General features: G+C 36.0%; 1 protein-coding gene across 7 annotated transcripts in view; it reads right to left on the bottom strand.

The window, feature by feature from the left end:
* Window positions 1-24,551, bottom strand: part of SNX14 (sorting nexin 14) — a 59,697-nt gene extending 35,146 nt beyond the window's left edge. For 4 of the 7 annotated variants that reach the window (XM_026062681.1, XM_026062684.1, XM_026062685.1 and 1 more), the window contains exons 1-11: window positions 23,952-24,072; window positions 23,031-23,107; window positions 22,840-22,918; window positions 15,715-15,758; window positions 10,216-10,303; window positions 6,947-7,031; window positions 4,195-4,351; window positions 3,391-3,466; window positions 2,508-2,552; window positions 2,337-2,417; window positions 2,084-2,198 (exon numbers count right to left, since the gene is read on the bottom strand). In XM_026062681.1, the coding sequence (XP_025918466.1) occupies window positions 2,084-2,198; window positions 2,337-2,417; window positions 2,508-2,552; window positions 3,391-3,466; window positions 4,195-4,351; window positions 6,947-7,031; window positions 10,216-10,303; window positions 15,715-15,758; window positions 22,840-22,918; window positions 23,031-23,107; window positions 23,952-24,056 (952 nt within the window). In that variant the 5' untranslated portion in view covers window positions 24,057-24,072. Of the gene's footprint in view, window positions 1-499; window positions 565-2,083; window positions 2,199-2,336; window positions 2,418-2,507; window positions 2,553-3,390; window positions 3,467-4,194; window positions 4,352-6,946; window positions 7,032-10,215; window positions 10,304-14,593; window positions 14,686-15,714; window positions 15,759-22,839; window positions 22,919-23,030; window positions 23,108-23,951; window positions 24,073-24,293 lie in introns of those variants that run through there. The other 3 variants (XM_026062683.1, XM_026062686.1, XM_026062687.1) reach the window with 3 other exon arrangements.
* Between the last annotated feature and the right edge of the window lie 56 nt (window positions 24,552-24,607).

Here is a 24,607-nt window from a genome sequence, read left to right as displayed (position 1 = left end):
ATATCAACTTACTTTCCAACAGATACAGTCATTCATAAAAATTTAAAACAAATAGGAATAAAAGACATCTCAAAATCTCAAGATAGCTGCATTCTTATTAAAATTCAAATTTGTTCATAAAATTAGTTCTCAAAAATATTGCAATTAAAACTAGTTATTCCTTATCATAGTAAAGAAAAACCCATGAAAATGTACAGTTGTTCCTGGCAAGAGAACAGAATTTTTCTTCTCAAATTACTAACCTGGAAGTGGTAATTTCTTTTAGCACGGCTTCCAGTTCAAGCTAAACACACACAGAGCCCCAACAGACCATTAAACCACAGTCATCTGCCTATTCTGCTGCTATTTCATTCCTAAGATCCAACAAGTCTTAATGTTTTCAATAGCTTCTTTAATATCAGACTAACTTGAGAATGAACTTCCCTTGACTAAAAATCTATCCAACACAATTACTGTGCAATCCTAGTTAATTTATTGTTCATGCCATTAATGGCATTACCATTGCCCAGAAAGAAGAAAGAAAAATAAGGTAGGGTTCACTTGACTTTTCAGTTAATGGACAGAAACAGACTTCTTCAGAGAAAATCTTCTGAAACTCTTCCATTAGGGGAAAAAAAGAAAAAATAAATCAGTTCTTCATATCCAAGATATTTCTCCCTACCTAGTAAATAATAACCTACAGTAGAGACTTAGTTTGAGACAGTATAACTTGAGAGACCTAAGACAGGGCAGATAATCTTACCGTTTGTTTTAAAAGCTAATACAGAGCCTTGACATCTTAGAGTGCAAGAGACAAGCCCCGAACGAAGAAAGTGCTCAGAGATAAATATTTATCACTGGCAGTACCTACAGTCTGAGAAACACTCCTGCTAGAGGAAGCAGCTCTAGAGAACCGCGCGTCAGCTTAGAATTCTTTGTACATACATCAGGCATTAATTCCTTTTTGGTGAGGTGAGGAGTTTTTCCTGACAAAAAGCCAACATGGTTGGAAGGATTATGAGCCCATAATAAACTGTGTGCAGAGATTATTTATGTTTCTTTTATGCAGCTATTAATGATTTCTGCAGTATTTTATGAGATAAAGTCTGCCTCATATTTAATTTCACGTCTTCCTGCTATACGTATAGGTTTGGGATAAGATGACAGAACCATTATTTCCTATGCAACATAGAAATATTTGCTTACTTTTGCAATAAAGAATAACATAATCCTTGCAGCTATCTTTGTTACTGTATACAACACAATATGATAAACTTTAATGATGTGGAAAGGTACAGATCACTGTAGTGGCAATATGGTTTAATGGGAAGAAAATTTTAACGCACAGCTGATAGAAGAAGATACCCATAACGTTTTTTTAGTTACTGCTCCTCTAAAAACATTCCTCCTCCTGACTAGTCAGACAGGCACACACACACATATATATATATATATATATATATGATCTTGGCAAAAAAAGTTCTCTTGACAAGCCAGTAACTAACCACCAGTAGAGCAAGAAAACTTGAAAAAAACCATTGTAAGTTACAGAAGCTTCACAGAGAAACATAACATTGGAAAACAGGAGGCTTTCCAGCCAACACTTACATAACAGTAAAAACAAATACAAACATCATAATCAAGGGACAGGTTACTGAACAGGAGGTTTCAACAGCTTTACTGTTCATTTTATGTTTCTGCTTTGTACACACATCAGAACTTTAGGTCTAGAAGAACATGAGAAGCTTCTTACGATGTACAGCTCATTTTAGAAATACTTTAATAATCATATATTAGAAAAGGCAGCTTTATCTTGTATAAGTGGCCAGAACTTTTTTCCTTACAAAAAGATTCTATTTTAAAATGTACAACCTTTATCAATAAACAGAAATACAATTAAGAGCAAAATTCCACACTGACATTAACACTGTCAAGATCAGCATTAAAGAATCAGGACATAATGAAGTAACTGAACACAGATCCTGAAACTTAATCTCTTGCTTAACAATGCTGCCTAGTTCCAAAACTGAACATTCACTTGAACATGCAAATTCTTAAAGCTTTTAAAGATCAAGTACAGCTCAGTTCATGTATGTAACCTTACCTACAGTCAGGCAGAACTGAAGCACATGGACTGCCCCTTCCTGTTTCAGGAAGTTCATAAACCGGAATAAAAGGTCTTGTTGATCTCTGATTTCCTTTAGCTCCAGTTTCAGGACCTTAATAGGTTAAAAAAGCAGTCAGCCAATTTTCAAACTTTCACTAAGAACATAAATAACACAAAAATTTGTAGAAACAAGGACAGTAGGTAAAGTAATATTCAAAGAGGAAAACAAAAAAATATTTCCTTTGCTTACAGATGGTTTTTTATTTCTTGCCTCTGCAAATTTCTGTAGGAACGGAACCAATGAAGAAGTAGGCTCAGTTGCTTTCTCAGGCTGTAGAAAAAGTGACAAAAATTGAGTAAGAATGCTTATTGAACAGGTAAACAAGTAGGTTACTAATATTTTAATATTGTCAATACTCACTGGACTATCATCAATGAAGATTAGCAGCAAGTGGTTGACAGTGTCCTACAGAAAAACACAATATAAAATTAAGATTAAGAAAACCCCAAACTAGATGAAAATCATTTCATTATTATGTCATGTCCAAGTTTAAACCCGTGAATACATTAGTAATACTCTAAAAAAATAAAATAAAAAAATCTGGTTTGGAAGGTCTCCAAGTTTTCACAAGTCAGGGAACTTCAAGAGATCTGTACTGAAACATTCTTCATTTGGTGGAAGAAGACTCTACAAGGCATTTTCACTGTTAGTGCAGATCTAACAAGCTACTGGTTCTTCCACAGTTACAGTACTTTCTGCTTGCAACTAGGTGATCTCTTCATAAGTATAGCAATTTCATCTATTAAAATACATTCATAAAAATATCAAAAATTATAGTATTCCATATTTAGAAATAAATGCCTTATTTTTAGCAGAATTCAGGACAAAACAATTGGTTTCAATACAGCAACAAATAAGCTGGTTTACTTTGATTGTTATAAAAATACAGCTACAGTTAAGTAATCGAGTCCTTGTTTAAATGTAGTTATATCATCATAAAGGTGCTTATATTAGTGCAGCATTCTCCCATTTTGTGGGAATTGTAGTCTTTTATTAAAAATACATTCTTAAGAGATCATGCCAAAACTGTATTTTTAATCAGTTTGGTCAGTTACGCACTCAAACCAAGTTATAAAGCACAACCAAAAAAAAAACAATTGGGCACAACGTTGTTTTTTTTTTTCCTTTTACTCAGTCCAAGCCACAGCAACTAAGCCATTGTACACCATTTGCTTTACCACAACATACTGCTTGCTTAGGAGGAAAATAGTAATACTGAAATGTCTGTGCTCCAAAGTCTTACAGGATCAGCTAAGAAATCCATAGAGGGAAGGAAAACGGAACCTGGCAGGATCTCTCTTATAAGAAGTGTCAGGGATCTGGGGGGAAGAGGGAAAAAAAAAAAAAAAAATCAGTAATCTGATAGCAACTTACTAGCTTACATAATTTTTAAGGGAATTAAGTTGATAATACCATTATATTTTACTCAGAAATATATTTTAGTGTTTAATAATATCTTAAGTGTGCAGAAATACTTTTAAGACTGATAAAAAAACCAACCCTCATATGCAAAGGGCTAAAACTAGCCTTGAACACGCAACCAAAGGGATAAGATGGAGAAAACTGTACATGCCTAGGAGAAAATTAGCATTCTGGTCTCCTATTCTCTAGCAAGGATTACCCCCAACAAACTATTATACAAAAGGAGGAAACAATCAGCACCAGCATTACACAGGATGGAACTTCCAACCAGGAAGAGAAGGTGGCAGTACAGTTTAAAGAGTGGATGCAAGTATGGCCAGGGACACCTAACAGTCCTGGCTCTGACAGGTTTAGACCTGAACTCCCTTGAACCATCTACCTCAACATTCTCCCAAAGCTCTCTTGGACTTGAAGGTAGGCCTCTGTACACAATACATCAAAACCAGCAGAGAATAAAGTCAGCGAAAATACTAAGCAGGAGTTTGCCATTGAGTATGCACTTCGTTTGCTTGATTTTTACAGGGAAAAAAATTTCAAATTAAGGATAACTTTGGTGTTCATTCTTTCACTGCCCAAAATGATAACACTACATATGCAGATATTTTTAAAAATACCACTCTTATACCTGCACTCTGTCGACTTTGGGGGCAAAATATAAGGAAAAAGAAGTTCAGTAAGTTTTCTTAAGTAGTGAAGTTCATCTCTTCGACTTCTCAAAGCAACATGGAGTTCCGGTCCATATTCTTCTAAAGCAGCTTGTTGCAAAAATTCTGCATTTTTCACTGAAAGTAAAAGACAAAATTACAAGTTGTTCCAGTTTTTTGTTATTGCAAAACAAGAGGAGATTGTTTTTCAGTTGTGCTAAGTTAATACTTTTAGCACATGTACAACTGCCAAAGAATTACAATGTAGTAACTTCAAAAAGCTACCTAGGCTTAGACTTTGAGTCTGGCTATGTAAAAATTAAGCCTCACATAGAAATGAGAATTCCTTCACCAAATAATTGTAATTTGTAGGGTTTCCAGAATGTTTTAATTCATAATTACTGAAGAACTTAACATTTTGATTCTTCTAAAAAAAAATGTGTTTCCCAAAGTCTGCCTCTACTTGCTTTTGCCTGAGCTTCTCCTTGGTCTACAGCTTATTGGGCTTTTACGTACCGACTTGCCTACAATACAAAACTTAAATATTTATTCAGTCATGTTATATTTGTTTCCTGCTTAGAACATTTAGAAACAAACATGAAGCAACATATTTTTTAAATACAATATAAATCAAACTAAAACCAGCAAGGGAATCTGGAAGAATGTTGCAAGTAGCTGTTTGGCATTCTTAAGAATACCTGATTTATCAAATTAAAAACTCTGCATATTAATTAGCAGCAACTATTTTATATTCCTTCAAATCACTTCAAGTGCAAGAACTGAGCTGTAATAATTCACACCTAGCTGTACTAACAGTCCAACACAGACTCAACACCAAGAACCCCAAAAGCATAGGTTAGGCACATAATACCTACCTGTAAATCAGAAGACTAAAGCATGTTTTAACATATGGAATTTAGTACAGAAGCCAGTTAGCCTGTACTTCACAACCAAGAACTATATTGGCTGTTGTGGGATATAGGAATGTATACTACCTGATAAAATCTGCCAGGTTGGTGTCACTAAAAGCAGAGAGGAGGAAAAAGCATTCTGGCAATGGCAGATACTGAATCATGGAGGTATCTGTGCAAATAGTAAGGACTTGTAAGGAGAACTAAGGAATTATGAGGAGAGGTACAGGTAAGAAGAATAGGAAGAAAAAGAAAGGCCCCCTAGAGCAACCATCTTAAAAAGGATACAAAAGTAAACAAACAGGAAAGGCTAGGCTCAGTCAGTATTCAACGCAAGGCCTGAAAGCTACCTCTGAACCATATACAGTGGGTGGCTGTTTCAACAACACTTGCTAGAAAGCTCTGTTACATGAAGTCACTTTCAGCTGCCACTTCATATATTTGCCCTCAGGGAGCAAGTCTTTTCCTTGAAAACACTGAAGAATATATTTTTAATGCCATGCACTGAAAATCTAGTTCTTTGCTGCTAGAAAGGAAAAAAAGGGAAAAAAAAAATGTTTCCAATTCCTTAACAGAAATCAAAGGAAGAATGAAATCTGGCATAAACAGCACAGCAAGACAATCTAGTATGTTGAACCTTTTGCTGCGCCATGAAAACAAGATCAAATTTGCTCACAGTATGTCTCATTATTCATACCCACTACTCACATGATCAGTGATAATTTCCAAAAGTCAAATAACATGTCTTTATGTATATCAAGGAGATGTTTTGAGGGTGTATACCAAGAAGACGTTGGGAGGGTGGGGAGGAAAAGTTCATGACTCCAGTGAAAGTAAACATCTATGCTTAAAAGTTGAATGAAACCAGATTTAGTAGACAGTGTTGTGGAACACAGCCAGTATGTGGGGGTGTGTGGAACCAAGACAACTAATTTTCCAACAGCAAATGTACTATTTTGCAAATATTCTTTCAATGTGCAGTTTTAATATAATTTTTACATTAGGCTTGTGAAGATATTCTTATTTTGGATAAGGATTAAATATGCTACTGCTCAAAATCTCACCATGGTTTATAAACAATCATAACATTTCAACACAGTGAACAACTCCACTAACACATTAGCGTCATCAGATCAGAAACGTTTTAGTTTGTACATAATCAGAATTCTAAAATATCAGAGCCTTGTGTCAAATTAAACATTTGCATTCTTAATACATTAGGGGGGTTTTATATTTTAAAAACCTTCCTTTTCTTCCTGTGCTGTTTATACAAGTAGGACTTTTTTTGAAGAAGAACTATCAAAATGCTGGTATGTCACTTTTGCAGCTGTGCCTACAGCCACTACTCTCAGCATCTCATATTTCTCCAGCGATTCTTCAATAACCCTAATCACATTCTTTTTAAGATTTAGTAACTCACGGATGTGAAATCATTCTAGCTATAAGAATAACAGCACAGTGTGTTTATTAGATACAGACAGACATGCAAATCCTTTCAATTATAATCGCTCATCTAGAATACAGAGAAAAAACTTCAAGAAAAATTGCAAGGTGATCTTGATTGCTCTGAATAGACAAGAAAAACATGTTCCTGTTTACCACACAGAGAAAACAAAATAGTATTTCAAAGTTATGGTGATATCTGAATGCTGAACTTCAAAACAGACAAATAAGGAAAAAGTTATGATACAAATAATCTTGTCGTTGCACCCTCCAGAAGACAAATGAATGAAAAGGATGAAAAGACTAAGCAAATATGATGACAAACATGCAGAATAAACTTGCCATTTTAAACTGATAAAGCATTATGACTTTACAGTACCTTTCTGCCTGGCTTTGGCTATTACTTCTATGTGTTTCATTGCTGCCTTGAGCATTTTCTTTGTTACAACAGTTGGGACATCTACCTAAAAAAGAGAAGTTTCAAAATAGAAAGAGAATTTTTTTTCCCAAAATTTATTCAAGAAAACAACTATTAGACATATTAATTTGATTATACGACCCCATTCTAATCATAAAATGAATCCTCTAGAAACAATAAATTAATTCTCTAGAAAAACTGACAGTATGCTCATTTTCTTGACAAGGCATACAACAATATTTGCCACTAAGTGTCATAAACAGTATTTTTAATACATTTATTGTCAACTGATTCTTCCACTGCAATAATTACAGTAATACAACTTGATTCCCAAGTCACTGTAAATGAAGCCTAGTTCTACATGGAGATTTGACCACTCACAAAAGCAAGTTAATTACATTTTGCTTCTAGCCCTTGTGTACCTTACCATCAAGAATCATATATCAATAAGAACTAAAAGCAAAATGAAACCCTCCTCTCTGTCCATGTACAGGTAGACATGTCTCAACTCAGATGATGGCAGAAGAACCAAGAGAGAATTCTTGAGTTACTAAGTCAAGACCACTGCTAGTGCCAACAACACTACCACATGCACATCACGTGGTCCTTGTTCATAAGCTGAATAAAAAATAAAATACAACTTATTTGTATGATTTTAATGTATTATTTAATCAAAGGTATTAGCTAGATTCCTGTGCTTATACTTTCCTTGATGGTTGTGAAAATGAAAGAAATATGGAATAACTCAGGTGCAAAGGGACCTCAGTAGGTCTCTAGCCTAACCTCCTGCCCAAAGCAGGGTCAGCTGTGAGATCAAACTAGGGTGCTCAGGGCTGTATCCGCTTGGGTCTTGAAATCCTACAAAGATGGAGACGGTCATCTCCTAACAGGTCAAGCGCTCCAGCCCCAAACATCCTGGCGGCCTTCAGGTGAACTCACGTCACTCTATCAATGCCTCTCATGCACTGGGGTCCCAAAATTGGATGCAGTATTCTAAACGCGGTCTAAAGAGTGCCAAGTCTCAACGAACTGGCTCTGCACCTCTTAATACAGCCTAGGATACTGTTGGTCATCTTTGCTGCCAATGCAAACTGCTGGCTCATGTTCAGCTTGCTGTCCACCCTGAGCCCCAGGTCCTTCTCAGCAGAGCTGCTCCCCAGCCAGTCCATCCCCAACCTGTACAGTTTCAAGGTATTCCTTCCCACGTGTATGAGTTTGCATAGAAACTTGTCTTGAAAGTTACACATTGTATGCTCTCTGCTTTAAGCAAGAATAAAAGATGCCTCAGAGAAGTAGAAACAACCAATTTTAAGTATTCACAACTTAAGACTTCTGGACAGGTTTCTTTCCTAATAGAGTTTATCCCTCATCAAGACTAGGGGGGGGAAAGAAGAAAAAAAAAGCCACGTAGGCAGCCTTAAACAGAAATGAAAGGAAATTGTTGGAACCAAATAATCCCCTCAAAGATTCTTTTCTCTGAAACAGTTTGTAATTTTAAGTCTTAATTAATAAGGATAGATTCTTCAACTTGCATACCTACTCTCATTTCTAAGCATATTTTCATTAGCACATGCATCATAGCTATCAGTTCAGGCTGCCTCAATCTGTGGTGGGAGGGGTATGTGCATGCATACAAACACTTTTGCTGAGCAGAAAAGGTATGGGCTGAAAAGTATAGTATAGCATGAGACGCCACGCTCTATTGAGTGATGAAGCATGCCATATTCCAGTTCTATTCCAAAATACAAAGTTATTATGAGCACCCATTTTGTCCGAAATATTTATAGCACTTTATACAAAGAGACAAAATAAATTATATTATTACATAGGATGTATACAAATAAATCTAACCATCTGTAATGAGAAATGCACTTTAGTGATACTCTTTAGGTTTTGGAGCTCCCCCAACAATGTTTAATACCTTCACAGTTAGAACGTCTTTGAATTGTTGCTGCATATATTCTCTAGCCAGATACATAAAACTGAATATATTATTTATACTTTGCTACTGACCAGGGCAGATACAGAAAATTATTACTTTATTTAAATTCAGACTGGATGGTAAAAGATGATACAGTTCATCTGAGAAGACACAATTGATACATTATTACATGATCAATAAAGGAGGCACAGTCCCAACATCATTCTTTTCTGGATCAACAATAGATTTACAAACATTTCAAGTAACAACTGCATGCATTAGAACTACAAATTAAATTGTAAGACTTGCTCTATATTTTCACTTTGAAAGATTTACTTCAGTTTCACACCTCCATAATGTCTGCACTTCCCAGAATATTTACTAATTTTCCCCCACATTAACTTTAAAAGCAACATGCTTGAATTACAATAAACAAGAAAGTCATCTGGATTTGACATACAGCAAGGACAGAATCAGGCTATGAATCAGTCATGATAGAGTACATTTACAACTTGTAGCTTAGGAAATATTCCTGTTACTAAGGAGGGGAAAAAAGTCACACACACAGCTCCAACAGAGGGGCCAACACTGAGTAAATCTGGAAACTGAGTTTAGCATCTCTTCCTGCTTACAACAGCCAGAAATTTAGAAGCAATTCCTGTAAAACAGGCTTGAAGCACTTTACCAGAGAACATCATGGTGTATGTGCTAATATATTAAACACTGTTAACAGGTAACTTGAATCTTTAAAATTTAGTCTTCAGAACTTTTTGTAAGAACCAGATTAGTATATGACTCATATCTATTCTAATTCTTATAGCAAGCTCTTCACTTACCAGAACAGTTTCTTATTTTTAAACAATATAAAGACTTTGACTGTATTCAAAGAATCCAAGCAACGAGAAGCCATGAAGTCAGGTACACTGCTAACCATTGTCTAATAATTCTTCTTCCTAATTCTCAAAATTATTTCTATTTGGATTAAGTCACTAACAGACAGCTAAAAGACCATCCCAAGGTTTTAAAACTGCCTTGCACTGCTAAGAAAGATCTTAGAAGATGAAGAAAGAAGAAGATGAAGAAAGATCTTTACTTGCAAGAACCTTCAAAGACAGTTTATAACCAGGAATAGGTTAAGGTCCAAAAGGAGGGAATAGATAAGCACAAAGAGGAAACTTCCTAGAAAATTGCCTACACTGGCTGTAAGATTGATTTTAGAATCATAATTTTAAAAAGAATTCAAGAACTGTTTAGTTACAGACGTTATTTCAAATGGAAAAACAATGCTAATACCTTTAAGCCACTTTACCTTGTGAATTCTCCGAACTAATACAGATGCAAAAAATCGCAGCGTGCCTCTCAGTTCATCCACAGAGGATTCATCATCAGTAATATTTCTGCAGAGGTATAAAACAAGTCATGTAAGAAAACAGAAGAAAATATTATCTTTATATTAATCCAACCACAACACAACTAGCACTACTAAAAGTTGGAATAAGAACATTCAATGGTGACATTTCAACACATATTAATCAAAATGAATGCCACTGAGTGGGGTCAGAGAGCGACCAATATTCTATTTGAGAAAAACAAAAAAAAMCCCCATAGCATTCCCAGTATGTCTGCGCATGCAGCAATGGCTTAAGAAAAATGTCTGAATGTAACTTGCAATTATATATTGATTTATGCTCTATTAATAAATATCTGCATAATTTTGATGAAGTAACATCATCTAACTCAGTTTCCACATATATGAAAACAATGACTGTCTCCTCATTCAGTGGCATGTAGTGAGTCTGAATTAACAGCTGAAAGGCCTTTGGAAAAAGAAGTACTGCAAGCGTGTGTTACAATTAAGCTAGTCAAAACTGGATTTTTCACAATACCTACTCCAAGACCTTCTATATCCCAAGATTTCAAATAATTTTGTTCTGTTTTTGGTATAGATTTGACTATGTTAACTTTACTTTTTGTTTAAGTTTTATTATAGGGTTGGTAGTTTCTCATGTAACTTCTAATGAAGTAGAATATATCCCTACTATTTCAGCTGAGACTCTTCCAATAGAAAATTTGCATCAGTATTTTTTCCAGCATGTTCCTATACTTAGATGCCATTTCATACCATATTCCCTCCCTCCCACCCCCCAAAAAGTTGGGTCTATTTCTTCTCTAAACAGAGATGGCCATTTCCTAGAAGAAAAAAAAGAAAGCAGCATAGGAAACTGATAAAAGTTGGTTTGTATGTAGAAAAATTAAGATATGCTAATGACAACATTTACTTTTTGAAAAGTTTAATTGTAGCATAAGCTGTAAAACTCTTTATTGCTCATAAAGAAAATAAAATGAGAAACTCAACCTATAGCTGCCTGGAACAGAACTGAAATTATTTAACATGGTTAGTGCTTAGAAATAAACAAAATTAAAGAAGAAGTTGAAACAGATTCCCAAATCACTGAGTCAAAATATCATTTAACTTTAATGTGGCTTTCCAGTTTCCAATTGCTGCAACACAGTATGTTCAATGAAAAAACATGTAAAAAAATATTTTAAGTTGATTAAGGAAGGAAGAACACCTAACTCCATGTTGTTTTTAACAAACTGAGTAAAAATGGCAAATATATTAAGTCTTAGATGCAGAAAATGCAACCAAATTGAGTGGAAAAAGAGACCATAACAGCAGCATTCTTCAAAATGCAATAGAAAGAAAAAGACATACCAGCATTCAAGCCTATATGGACATTAGGCTATGAGTAAAGTTATTGATAAAACTGTATTATAACAGCTGAGCAATGATACAAAGAAAGCTAGATCCTGCTTTGGCTAATAACCACATGTAAAAGCCATTACAGCTTTTAATAATACATGAGTTTGTATTTGTATTAAAAGCAACCGTCATTTGCATTTAAAAAATTTAAGTACAAGATACAACAATATGTTTGAAAAATACTGAACATTTTATGCCCGTATCATCATATTACATTATTCAGCATCCATTTTTTTAAAGCAATGCTAGCCTGGGTTATATAGCACCCAAATACACGTTGAAGGTGAACCGTTAGCTACAGACACTGGTGACCTGTTCATAAAAGTACACAACTAATTGCATAAAAAAGCATCTCAAAGAAAGCAGCCTGCTTTCCTATAAGGGATGCAACCATCTTCTCACAGCTAATCGTATGCAGACAAGAATACTGTAGGGGGCAGTTTGGTTTGGTTTAAGATAAGCAGTTGACATTTTGGAAGCAAAATGGTTAGCAAATACTGTTCTACACTATCGAAAGAAACCAAGGGATTAGCAAACAAATTGTATGGCTGTATTATTAATATCTGATGGAAAACAAAATACATGAAGTAATTTGGACCAAGAAGTTGTTATTTTATTGACACTTGGATAACCAGCATTTTGGTTAATTCTACTTGGACAAGACTTTATGACACGTACTTTCGTGACATGCTGTGGATTTACAGAGACATTCTTTTAATCAGCAGCAGACTGAAGACTGGTTAAAAGAACATCAAGAACCTGTAAAATCCCAGATCTCCAATGACACAATGGAAGGTCCAAACAACTTGCTTGTAAACATTTTAAAAATTGGCTGCATTTTGCCAGGCTTTTTAAGGAAGAACTTAAAAACACAACAGTAAGTACAATGGAGATATTTGCCAAAATAAAAAGGCTTAGTCAGTTAATTGTAAACAGTTACTGAGTCAAATGTCTCAAAAAAGATACATCCAACTGCTGATCTACTATAAATGAAACCATGTACAAATACCAAAAGGATTTCTTAATCTGACAATTATTCTTATGAAATTTGGCAACTATTATCTCAAAGATTAAGAAAATAAGCTGCAAGCTGAAAAAGAATGTAAGGCTATGATTTGTAATTCACCACAACTCTTGATTTTTCAATTATATTACTTGCATTTAAAATAGAGGCAATTCCATGTCTAAAATCAGTTTTTTTAGTCACTATCAAGGAAAAGGTTCCACAGTAATACATTACAAAAATGTGGCAATTACTCATATTACATTAGAATTCAGAGAATTGGTTACAGTTGCATCAATGACCAAAAAATTCAGCAGGCATAAAATGAATCATTTAAACTTTATATTCATCTATTTAAAATGAGGTGTAAGTCAGTATAAATAGAATATTACCTAGCCGTCTTGTATAGCATATGGTATAAGCAATCGACTCAGACTGGTATTTTGTAGCTCTACAAACTTTGATTACTTATAACTATGCACTATTTTTCTTATATAGTTGGAAACTATTTTTTAAAATCTAAATATTGAAATGTGACTGGTATAAATACTTTGAAAAATACCAAATCAAAAATGCATGTAGATATAAGTACATAATTCACTACATTTTACTTACTAATTTCCATTCCCCTAATTTAACATGAGTTTATTCTCAATAATCTCTAAATTTTAACCTGCTAATAAAGTATCACAAATACTAACACAGTGTATTAATGAAACAAACTTAAAATAAGAGCGTTTCCCTGCTCACAGCACTTTACTTCTGGAGCAGTAAATTCTATGATTTTATCTCATGATAAAGATTCCTTGTAAGCATCACACTGTCTCTGCTTCTGGGTGAGACACATCACCTTACTTTTCTGATATCCAGAGTGTGCTAGGTGCTGCAAGACAGCATCAGCTAGCAGAACACTAGAAAAAAAAATCTGCATAAACTGCATTCACTTGAAAGTGGGTCAGCTGGCATAAGGAACTGTTTCTGAACAGTCTCTGACATTTCTGAAAAGGAAAGCAGCAAAAATTGTCTTTTATCAGCCTAATCTGACAAGTCTGAATTGCCTGCTGGTGGTTAGTACCCACACTGCTAGATAAGCACAGCCTGGATGAAGAGGTTTCTGATTTGGTTCTGTGAAGAATTAGCTGGGGTCAGTGGGGTTTTATAGCTCAGAAACATTTCATGAATGCAACTGTCCTTTCTCCAGAGTCAGATCAGATATGCAAACAGTGTAGTTCCCTATGGGAAAAGCCAGAACTAATATGCTCTACAGGACAAACCTCAAGTAGCTGCGTACATACATAGTTCAGGCCTCCCTGCACTGCTGTTCCTAGGAATATGGGAAAGCACAGAAACATCTGAATAGCACTGCACAGAATGAGATCAGATCTGACATTACTGGTCTTAAGCTGAAACTAATAAGCCCTTCAGGACCAAGCTATTTCCTGCAGAATTATTCAGATAATACTGCACTATAGCTCACTGCACTCCCCAGTACTTCAGGTCCATGGAAAGCTTGCTAGGTCTGATCAGTACGGTGGGAATTTGTGGAGCTAGCTCAAATCTAGAGATGCAGCCATGGAAAACCACAAACACGGTGTAGGAACACCCATCTCATGCAGCTCAGTAGGAAGCAAGATATGGCAGAACCTGTTAGTGCTAGACTCAGTCTGGCTCCATACCAAGTATCTTTTACACTGCACTTCTAATCGTACGTATTACTATGGTGTACGCACTATATGGTGTATGCTAGGCTTCCATCAGCTTGGAACCTGGAGATGAGTGTATGTAATATGTGGAGCACAAGTTTCCTTGCCAGTTCAAAACATGGAAATTTGGAACGGATTGCCTACCAGCCAAAAGATCCTGCCTAATTTGAAATTATAAAATTATGAAATTATGCAATACAGAAGATGGCTCCCTTACATTTGTTACTTTATCAAACAGCTCAGCAGAACATCCTCTAATTTTCTATACTTGAGAGTTAAAAACCTGGAGTTTTCCAAATTGATGATTCACAATAAATGGTGCTCAAGCTCCCTCTGCTGTTTGCAGAAACTGCTAGATTCTCCAAGGTATTTATTCATCATATAACTAAAATAGATGTAGACATACAGACATCAGCCACAATTAAAAACCAGTCAGGCAAAGAAGTCTGCCCAGGAAATTTTAGATGTCACAGAGTTGGGGGGGGGGGGGGAAGGGGGGACGGCACGGGGAACCACAACGGAGCATAAAATACAACACAGAAGTCTAAATTTATTTTAGCACAAACCTGAACCTCTCCATTTAATGAAAAAGTCAAATTCAGAATTAAAGCAAAATGTTGTTTTACCTCTGTTTTATTCCATTTTAAATTTAATTTTTAAATGTTGAAATAACATATTAATCTCAGCATGTTCAGTTAAAAATAGATTTTTTTTAATTTCCTACAAAGCACTAATATATAAAGTTACAAGGCAGCAAAAAAATTCCATATAGGCCATTGTCACAATACTACTCAACTGAGTTCAGCATAACTACTCACAGCTTTAAAATTAGGCAAATCAACAGCTGCTCTGCAAGGAGGCAACAACATGCATTTAGAAGAGCCTCTCTATACCAATTAAAAGTGGAATTTTTATTTTTAAAATACATCACCATACAGCTTTTTAAGATTAAAAAAAATTATGGAAAAGATCAGAAGAATGCCTCTGATCTGCAAATAAATTTCATTTTTTGAGTTTTCACACAGGGTTTAAGCAAGCCATGCATATCTCCAGGTAAGAGTTATTAGAAAATGAATATATGAAAAAAGAATAATCTAAAAATGTTTTTAGTATCAAATACAAATTTCAGAACAATCTCTACCATTTATAAATCATAAAAAATTGTTCTAACTGCACATAAGAGGCACCAACATGATGAAATTGATATACTTAAATTAAAAGAATGCCTTATATTTTATTTAAAAAGAAGTGCTTGTTTGCAGATGTTTATTTCTAAAACAGTATCCTGAGTGATGTTTATGTTATTCAAAAATAGTAACTTCTATGGAAAGCTCATACCTGTACCATGGATAAATAAAGTTTTCCAGCACCAATTCAAGTACCTGTGCAGAACAAAAACAATAACATTACAAAAATAAAATTTATCACAAATCATTGTTAGAAGTATTAAAACAAAACAAATACCTTTCAAATCTCATAGAATATAATCTGTATAACATAAAACTCTTACGTACAAATATACAGTCCTACTGTGAAATCAATCGTTTTGCATAACAAACAGTACTTTGGACAAATAGTAATAAACTGATGGTTTCATCAGATCTCATGTGAAACAGCTGCCACTACTACTACAGACAGTAGTAGTATGGTGCTATGGTCATTCTGTTAGGCAGCTMCTATAAAAAATGGAATCTTTCTTCCAACAGCCATTCCCTGATTTTTCAAGATCAGGCCCCATTCTTTTCTGCTATAGTGCACGGCATCCTGCATTCACCCAAATCTCCACCTTTTCTGACTCTCCTTCACCCTACAATCCATCCTGCATGCTCACCACTCTGCCACCTACAAAGCAAACAAAAGAAGAATACTAAAAAGCAACTTCTATAAAAACCATTCCCCTTTCTCCAAATCCTGCACCACAGCTTTCAACAAAGCCTATCTTACTGTCCAGCCATCTCCTGGAGCCCCGGAGTGCTTCCAAAAGCCCACGCCCCACATGTACCACCAGGGCTTTCTCTTTCTTATCCCTAGCCCCAGCATATGCCATCTACATGGATCTCTATAGGAGAGTCTCTCCATCTTTTCCACACCTGTTCCTCACAGGCCAGGCCCATGGTTGCCTTTCCCATGCTGGAAAACCTGGGTTCCTTGGCAGGATGCGGTACTGTTGCACCCGTGCCACAGGCATGCCCTGGCTCAGCTTGGCTTTCAATGGCGCAGCAGGAAGGGAGGGAGGGAAGGCGACAGTCCCTGTTCAACCAACAGCTGCTACCATAATACACACGAGGTGAACTGTGAGCCCAACTACAGCTTGGCACAACTCCTTACACAACAGTTTCAAGTACCTTTTACATTCCTTGCATGAAGATTAGCGCAGAGAAACCTTTTGGAGGGAGGGGAAAACAGGAGACAGTGCCAAGAAAAAGATGGGAGAAAGGAGAAGGGTGGGTGACATTTGCTTGAGATCTCTCCTCCTTCACTATAATACCAAGATATACTTCATATTATCTTCTCCTGTAATGGCCTGTTCCTCAGTTAGAGTCATTACTTTGGAGATCAGTTGGCCCCCAGCAGCATCAATGCTGATCAGGGTATTAAGAAAGAATGCGTTGTGTCACTACATACGGCTGTTATGTCATACTCTGTAGAGAAAAGGTTTTGCAAAAAGAACTCACAGTATTCAAAGAAAAATATAAAATCTGTTTGAAAGTAAAGCTGAATATAACAGAGGATAATAAAAGCACCGTTTATGAAAATAAGTATTACTCTTCTTAGAAGATTTGCTGCTACACGCATTCACACTGAGTACGTGCACACCGCAAGAATTCAAGCTCGTTACGTAGATTTGTGCTATCTTTAGGGCCTCTGCTCTACTCATGATGTATACAAATAAGCTTAGTAAAATGAACACCATGGCCTTTCTAAAATCTTCTCAATTTTTTAGACTTGAGCAGTTGATGGAGCATTCTTTATCTTCACTACTAAGAAGACTGTCTACTCAAATTTGATTAGGTACCCTCCTCCTTCCAATTGTTTCATTTCAAGGATTTTCCTCCTCCCTTTCTTTTTAAAGTGAAGGACATTTTCCCCCCAACCTCTCTGAAAGAAAGCTTTCTTTTTTTGGACAACTTTGTATGGTCAACAGCACAGACATCTAAATTCATCCATGTCTTTTCTCCCTTTCTTTTCCTCCTTCCCTTCTGTCCTATACCAAGAATAGAATTTTAGTAGTTTTTTTTCTTTTTAAAAAAAGATTATTGTTCCAGGTTCCTCCATCCAGCCTAAGACTTTAATTAAGCAATCCCAGAACCAAAGCTTTCCTGAAACCGTGAAATTTTAATACGATCACGTGTGGATGAATAGGATAATTGCTTTTTTTTTCCCCTATGTGATATTCCCATTGAAAGCAGAGGTTTGAAGAGGCAAATCCTTTACTTCCCAAGACAGAACAGATCAGCAAATGCCACAGAACCTTCTTTAGAAGCTAATCTTCAGACAATAGGAGGCAGAACAAAACTAGCTCCAGAGTGAGAAAACACTACCTTAACAGTCATTAACAGCAATAGATCAGAGTACTTTAGACCCGATGCCATCCATAGCACTGCCAGTATATAAAATACCAACTTATTCTAGAAGCCTCAGTCTAACAGGTAGTGCAACATTGTTTTTCTTCATCCAGAGTTTCTACAGAACAACCCTCTTTCAGAGCTCAAACAACAGGCTCTCTCAAAAAAGTGCCTTTCAAGAGGAAAGGCCTGCAGAAAAATCCATACTGAGTATCTGTTTGGGGGCCCCTTTTCTTTCTTCCTCTGCTTTTGCCCTGCACTTCAAGAGCAACCATCAAGAGCAACTACAGCAAATCATCTCCTCTTTGGAGTGAAGAGTGCACTTGGACAGCCTTCGAGCATAAGCCATTGTATTCAGTGTGAGTTTAATGTGCTCTTCTCAAAGGAGGTTTCTTTAATCTATGGTGACTTTTGGGGGACAGAAAGCCTGTCCATCGTCACTGCAATCTCAGTTCATCAACTGCTAGCATAACTTGTTGATACTCTCTTAGCCTATATTTCAGAGGCTTCTAAAGTTATTAGAAGAATTATTTCTAATAACAAGTGACCTTGTTCTTAGTGTTAACTAAGCCAAAAACTTGCGGTTCCGAGAATGACCTTCCTGTAGTTATTACCTCAGCAAGGAAAGTAAGGAGGAAATGCAAGACCTGACGACCCATTCCACCTTCTGGATAAGATCTCCTTGAGATTCACCCCGTGTCTGTTACTGACTTCCACTAGAGCCTTTTCACAGACTTGCCAGTGTTCCTCCTAATGTCTCCTATTTCCCAATCCATACCTTAAGTTAGGGCTCTCCAGTATTACTTAGGTAGGGCTGTATGTATTACTTACACAGCACAAAGCCACGTAGACAATCCCATACACAGAGGCTGATCAGATAACTAACTTAAAATACACTTGAAGTCCACACAATAGAGTTGAGAACAATGGTAAAAACACATTCTACTAGAGTTCAAGTTATCTATATGGCCTTAACAAAAAACACCTTGATGGTGGACATGCAGAAAGTAGACCCATGAAGCTCTATTTGCACATTTTCTGAACACACGGCACAGCAGTTACATATGATGCTCCGTTACACCAAGATGCAACATTGAAACTGAGAGACAATGTGAAATTTTCCACACTCCAAAATACAAGCACTCAAGGAATAACAGGCAATTATTTGCCAGTAATGGGAATTCACGGCATACAATCCATACAGACTTTCCCTGTGAACCCTATGAGCCTTCCAGATGATATTAGTGTAATTCTGTAGCTCAGAAAAAAACTGTAACACCATCCACTACATTCTTATGAAGCACCAAGAAAGCAGGACATGTGTACTGTCTCCTGGTCCTGCAACATCAGAAATATCATCCAAGCTCAACTGTTCGCGCTGCTCACATGCACCAACAGAGTGGATATGACAACATCTCAAAGAATGCTAGTTAACAAGACTTAATTTCCTTTTCTGTTAAGTTTTACTCTTCCATTTTAAATATAAATGATGAGTCATTTCATTTAAACCCTACCTGTTTCTCAAACATTTTGTAAAAAGATTGGTTCTCAATGTGTGTACAATTTTTAATTAGAAAGAGATTAAAAGTGTAAAACCAAATGCAGGACATAGCAGTATCAGAAACAGCTGAAGAAAGAACCCAGAGAATTTATTTCCTAGCAAACAATGCAATATTGCAAGCTATTCAGTCTACTGCTGCTGCGACAAGCTTTCTGTGGACTGCCATGGAATAAACTCCAGTTCCCAAGAGGAAAAACTATGAGAACTGAGTGATGAACGATTCAGTAGCAGGTCAGAACTACCAGGCTGGATTAGACTGCAAAGCAACACGGATTTGAAAAGTAAAGCACAAAGAAAAAGCCTTAAAAGACAGTGCAATTAGATGGCTGAGACTATGATCCTGAGGGTAAAGCAAGCCTTTCCCAATAAGAATGCAGGCCAGTGTGCTGCTACAAGAGTTCTGGATTGTCAAAGAGCATGTTCAAGACAGTAACTAACTTCTTGCCATTCATTCTTCCAGCAATGTATGGAAAGATTAAAATTACTTTTAGAAATAATGAAAAGATAAAATTCTGGTCACATACTAAAAGCAAGAATTTGAGAATCTGAAAATTAATGAAAATTTTATGAGATCAACAGACAGCACCCTGTTCCATTAACCCTTTTCTTTCATGACGCTGAGCAAGAAAACCAATCGGCCTTCTTTTCTAAATATTACATAGATTTGATTTGCAACAGTTAAATCTAAACTGTTCCTCACACAGCAAAAATGAGATTGTATGTAAAGAACCAAATTCATTAAACTCAGTACTGCAATTCGATTCTCTTTTAAACAATCCGTAACACTTGAAAGTATACTTAAAACTGACCAACCTAATTCAAAATGAAGAAAATATTGGGAAAACTAAGATAAAGCACAAAGATTAGAAAAACTGCAAACAAAGTTATACTTAGGTCATGACAATATTTTTGTGCAGGACACAGCCCAAACTATTAAATATTGATAGATCCATGGCTGAGGCAGTTCAGATTTCAACTATAATAATAACTATAAATGAAGGTGGGAGGAAAGCTCAAGCACAGGCTTTACTTACCGTTTTAAACCATTTATAGGAGCTAGGTAACCAAAACAAGGTTGCAAAAACATTAAGAAATAGTAAAATGGGACAAACTGCCACCACAATCCAAGAGAGAAAAATCCGTATTTGTAAGGAAAACTTGAATTTCTTCTGATTCAAATTTGTACTAAATTAGTCTGTAAGCACTTGAAAACACAAGCCTTGAGACTACAGGACTGGTTCAAATTAGAAACATTGGGAAATGAGAATGTTGCTAAAATTCTTCAACCTGCAAAAGAAGAACTAGAAAAACTAATGTTCAAAAATCACAGAATTATTCTAAATGATTTGAAGACTCTGCTTTTTCAAAAAGCACTCCTGCTGCTGCACACCTTTAGAACCTCATTAATCTTAATTCAGTTCTCACTGTATCAGTTTCCCACTAATGTATGATTAACCCACAGAAGAAAATAAGAGCCATCTCCCCTTCCAACCCTAAGCAGGCTATCTGATTCCAGGCACACATTAAATGCTGCATTTCCAGGGCAGATGATCAGGAGGAATATGGTGGGCAGAACCTCTGCTACCCTTTCAACTAGCACAAAAGAGCTGCAACAGGCAACCAATGCAGTGAATTTCTTATTCCAAGCATTATAGGAAGTAAGTGGAAATAGTGACTCAGGTGCATAAACAGACTCTGTTGGGGACCACCAAAGATTATTATCCTGCCTCACTGTCCCAGGACTGCACAGAACTTGGGTCTGGCACTTCCTTCTAGTTAAGCACCCAAAGAAAAGAAAGGAATGAGAAGCATGGCATAGAAATACGAAAGCCATGTCTAAACTGCTAAATAAAGCGGGCCAGGGATGTGCCACTGAAGTAAGAAAACACTTTGGTAAAAGCAGAACTACAGTAACAGTTAACAAATATAAAAATACCAATGTGTGGCAATACATTTTAAAGATCTGTCTTAGAAAATAACCTTTTTTTTTTTTTAAGCATTAATTCCCATTTAAGCTACTGCATCTTTTAGGGAAGAAAAAAAAAAAGTTTAACAAAAGAATTTCCAGTCCTTCAGCATTTACCTTTGCATCCTTTGGTAAATGGTCACAGTTATTTGCCATGTAAATTTACATGCATAAAAGTATTTCATGTTTTATTACTAAAACAAGAGATTTTTATAAAAATAATGGTATGAGTGATATTGTATTTTAATACACTTGGGCCTAAACATATAAAAAATTAAATAATTTTAATAGATTCAATAATTTTAAAACAATAACAGTTTGCTTCTGAAATTACAGAGCAAGTCACAACATTAAATCAAAGGAAGTTACCAAGTTGCTGGTGTGGTGTTTTAAAACATTCCTCAACTGTCCATCCCTCTCTTCTCTTAAGGCTTTCAACCCTTTGCCACTTCTGCTATGGGGCACGCCCCAGACACCACCACTCCAAATTGAATTAGGTATTAAAGTATTAGCTTATACTACAAAGGCAGCTCTGACCTAATACATTGGATTGTTAATAGTGGGAGCTGCTATGTAAGAATATGCTCACTTCTGACATTTTATTTATTTGTTGCTTTATCACAGAACTCCAGAATTAAAATTCTGAAAAAATGAGATTAAGCTACATAAGTAATTGTGTGTTCTTCTAGCTCTGAAGAAAGACTTTGGCAACTGAATAGATAATCTTTTGCATTTCATCAATTGCCAGCCAAGAAAAAAAACATGAACAAAAAGAAAAATAATTCTGCAGATATTTTCTGAAAAGAACAAAGCAAAACAAAATTATTTGAAGACATTTCCTGATTTAGGGTCTTATTTAAAAACAGCTATTATGCTGTTCTTCTTTGAATAAATGCATTAACTTCTTCTTTGGAAGGATTTTGTTACAGCTTTGTCTAATGACTTTAACTACCTATGAACACACATTCAGCTTCATTACAGAAATTTTGCAGTAGAGCAAATCACTTCTTAACCTCCACTCCAAGAGACTAAGCAGGCTAAAATCTGTAACTTTGTGAGAATAAGACATGCTTTTTAATGACTCAAACATAACTGTTCCTTCCTATACACTTCCCAAATTACAAACGTTTCCTAAGGTCTAGGCATGCTATTACAGAAACAGTCACATCTGTGCGAAACAAATATGTCATCTTGCCTTTTTGCTCTTGGCATATGCTCTGATTCGATTTTTGCAAGAACAAGTTAACATATGCAGGAACTACATCTCACTCACTTCTACTGGACCAGAAGTAACATGTCCAAAAGGGACGTGAAAGAAAAAAAAAAAAAAATCACTGGGTTTCAAGGAATTAAAATGAAGCAGCAATTACCTCTGAGAGGGATGCATCAACCTTTGAAGGCACTTTCAGGTCCAGCCACGGCTGATAGTTTTCTAGAAGCAAAGCAGGCCTGTAGGAGAGCGTAGAAAAGCTAGTGTAACAATATTTGATTGAAAGTTTCCTACTGCCACGCACAAAACATAATAAATACTAAGATTAGCAGTGCCACATAGTTAACTTACCTGTGCCTCTTGCATTTGACCTTGCCACAGACAGCACAACTGTGACCATGGGGAAATAGTTCCGGGAGTTCTAATTGCTAAGAGAAAACATTTGGACAAATTTACATTCTTCAAAATCGTAACTCTCTTAATATATTGATACATTAGTCAATTTGCCTTTCTGTATACAGTTAAAGAGAACTGAACAGCATAAAGACAAAGTTGTTTTCCCAGCAAGAAAGTGAGATATAGTATGAGAAAAAAAATGAACAGAAAAAGCACTTTCACTCAAAGTTTGAGAAAACATACTCTCTCACTTCTCCAGTCATCTCCCCATACATCAGTTAGGTAGTGTCTATTATGAGACTTTCTCTGCAAATCTTGCCTCACTCATACATTTGAACTATTGTAACTACAACACTTTTGGTCCTATGAAAATCAACATTAAACTATTCTAAAGTTAGAAAACAGCAATTTCATTTAGGAATTTTTTTCTTTGAAAATCAATTTCACTTAAAGAAGTTTGATTACAGTCAATAATGAAGATTCAGTACTGACTTGCCAGAGGACGAGCAATAAAAAAAAAAAAGCAATAAAAAAGAATGTGATTATTATATGATTTCTCAACTATTGCACATCACCTGCTACTGAATTGCCAAAAGTGAAAAATGAGTGAAATGGTTGGAAAAAAACATCCATGTATACTCCCAAAAGAAAGCTTTAAAGACTCGTGTAGATTTGATGGAACTTTCCATGAATATATGAAAAATTCGGATCTTAATCATCATACGAGTATGTTTGCTGTAAAAGTCATTAATAAGCAGATATTAACTGTATTTGTGTCATATTTTTAAAAGCAAAAAGAATTAGACAAAAATTACTACCCATATCTATTGTTTTTAAATTTAAAGAACACATGAAAACACAAACAGGCATATTTACCTTAGGTTTATATTTTATTGTGAAAAGAATATTTGGCAAGAGAGAATCTGGTCCTAACGAACAGTAGAATGTGACAACACCAGCCACAAATGACCAGAAGATCATCAAAATGTGAAGATACCTTAAATAGGAAAAAAAATATATTACTCTAGAGAAAGATATCAGTAATACATGGTATTTTATGTTTTTTTTAATTATATATAAATATTAGTATTTGTTTAATTGGTAGTTCAACCAGTTACTTGAAAGACTAAAGCTAACTCCGTCTCCCCAGCACTTATACAGAATTCAATTCCAGCTGCATGAAACTGAAAAGCCTGAAGAAGTCTACAGCGGTCTCACCTTAGAGCTAGGAAAGGTAAAACAGTCCTGCCAGCAAATTGGAGGACCTCAAAACCGCACTTGAGAGGCTGCTGTCCCCATTAATCTGCTGAAGCATCAGGTCGCGTTATGTAGCACCAGCCTTCCTGTTCTGACCAGCAGTCCGAACAGGTAACGCTACGGCAGCACCGAGGAGGAGAGGACGGCCGTAAACCAACCAGTTAGCATAATTTACGTGTCTGCTCCTCAATTAGGTGCCAGAGCTACCCGCGGACGACACCGCCGCTGGGCAACCGCCGGCCTGCAGCCGAGGCGGGCGGAGCGCCGGGGGAGGG

This window comes from Apteryx rowi, unplaced genomic scaffold (assembly GCF_003343035.1).
Source record: "Apteryx rowi isolate R43461 unplaced genomic scaffold, aptRow1 scaffold_191, whole genome shotgun sequence".
NCBI classification, from domain to species: Eukaryota; Metazoa; Chordata; class Aves; order Apterygiformes; family Apterygidae; genus Apteryx; species Apteryx rowi.
The sequence above is the reverse complement of the archived record's forward strand: the minus strand, read 5'-3'. Positions and strand labels throughout refer to the sequence as shown.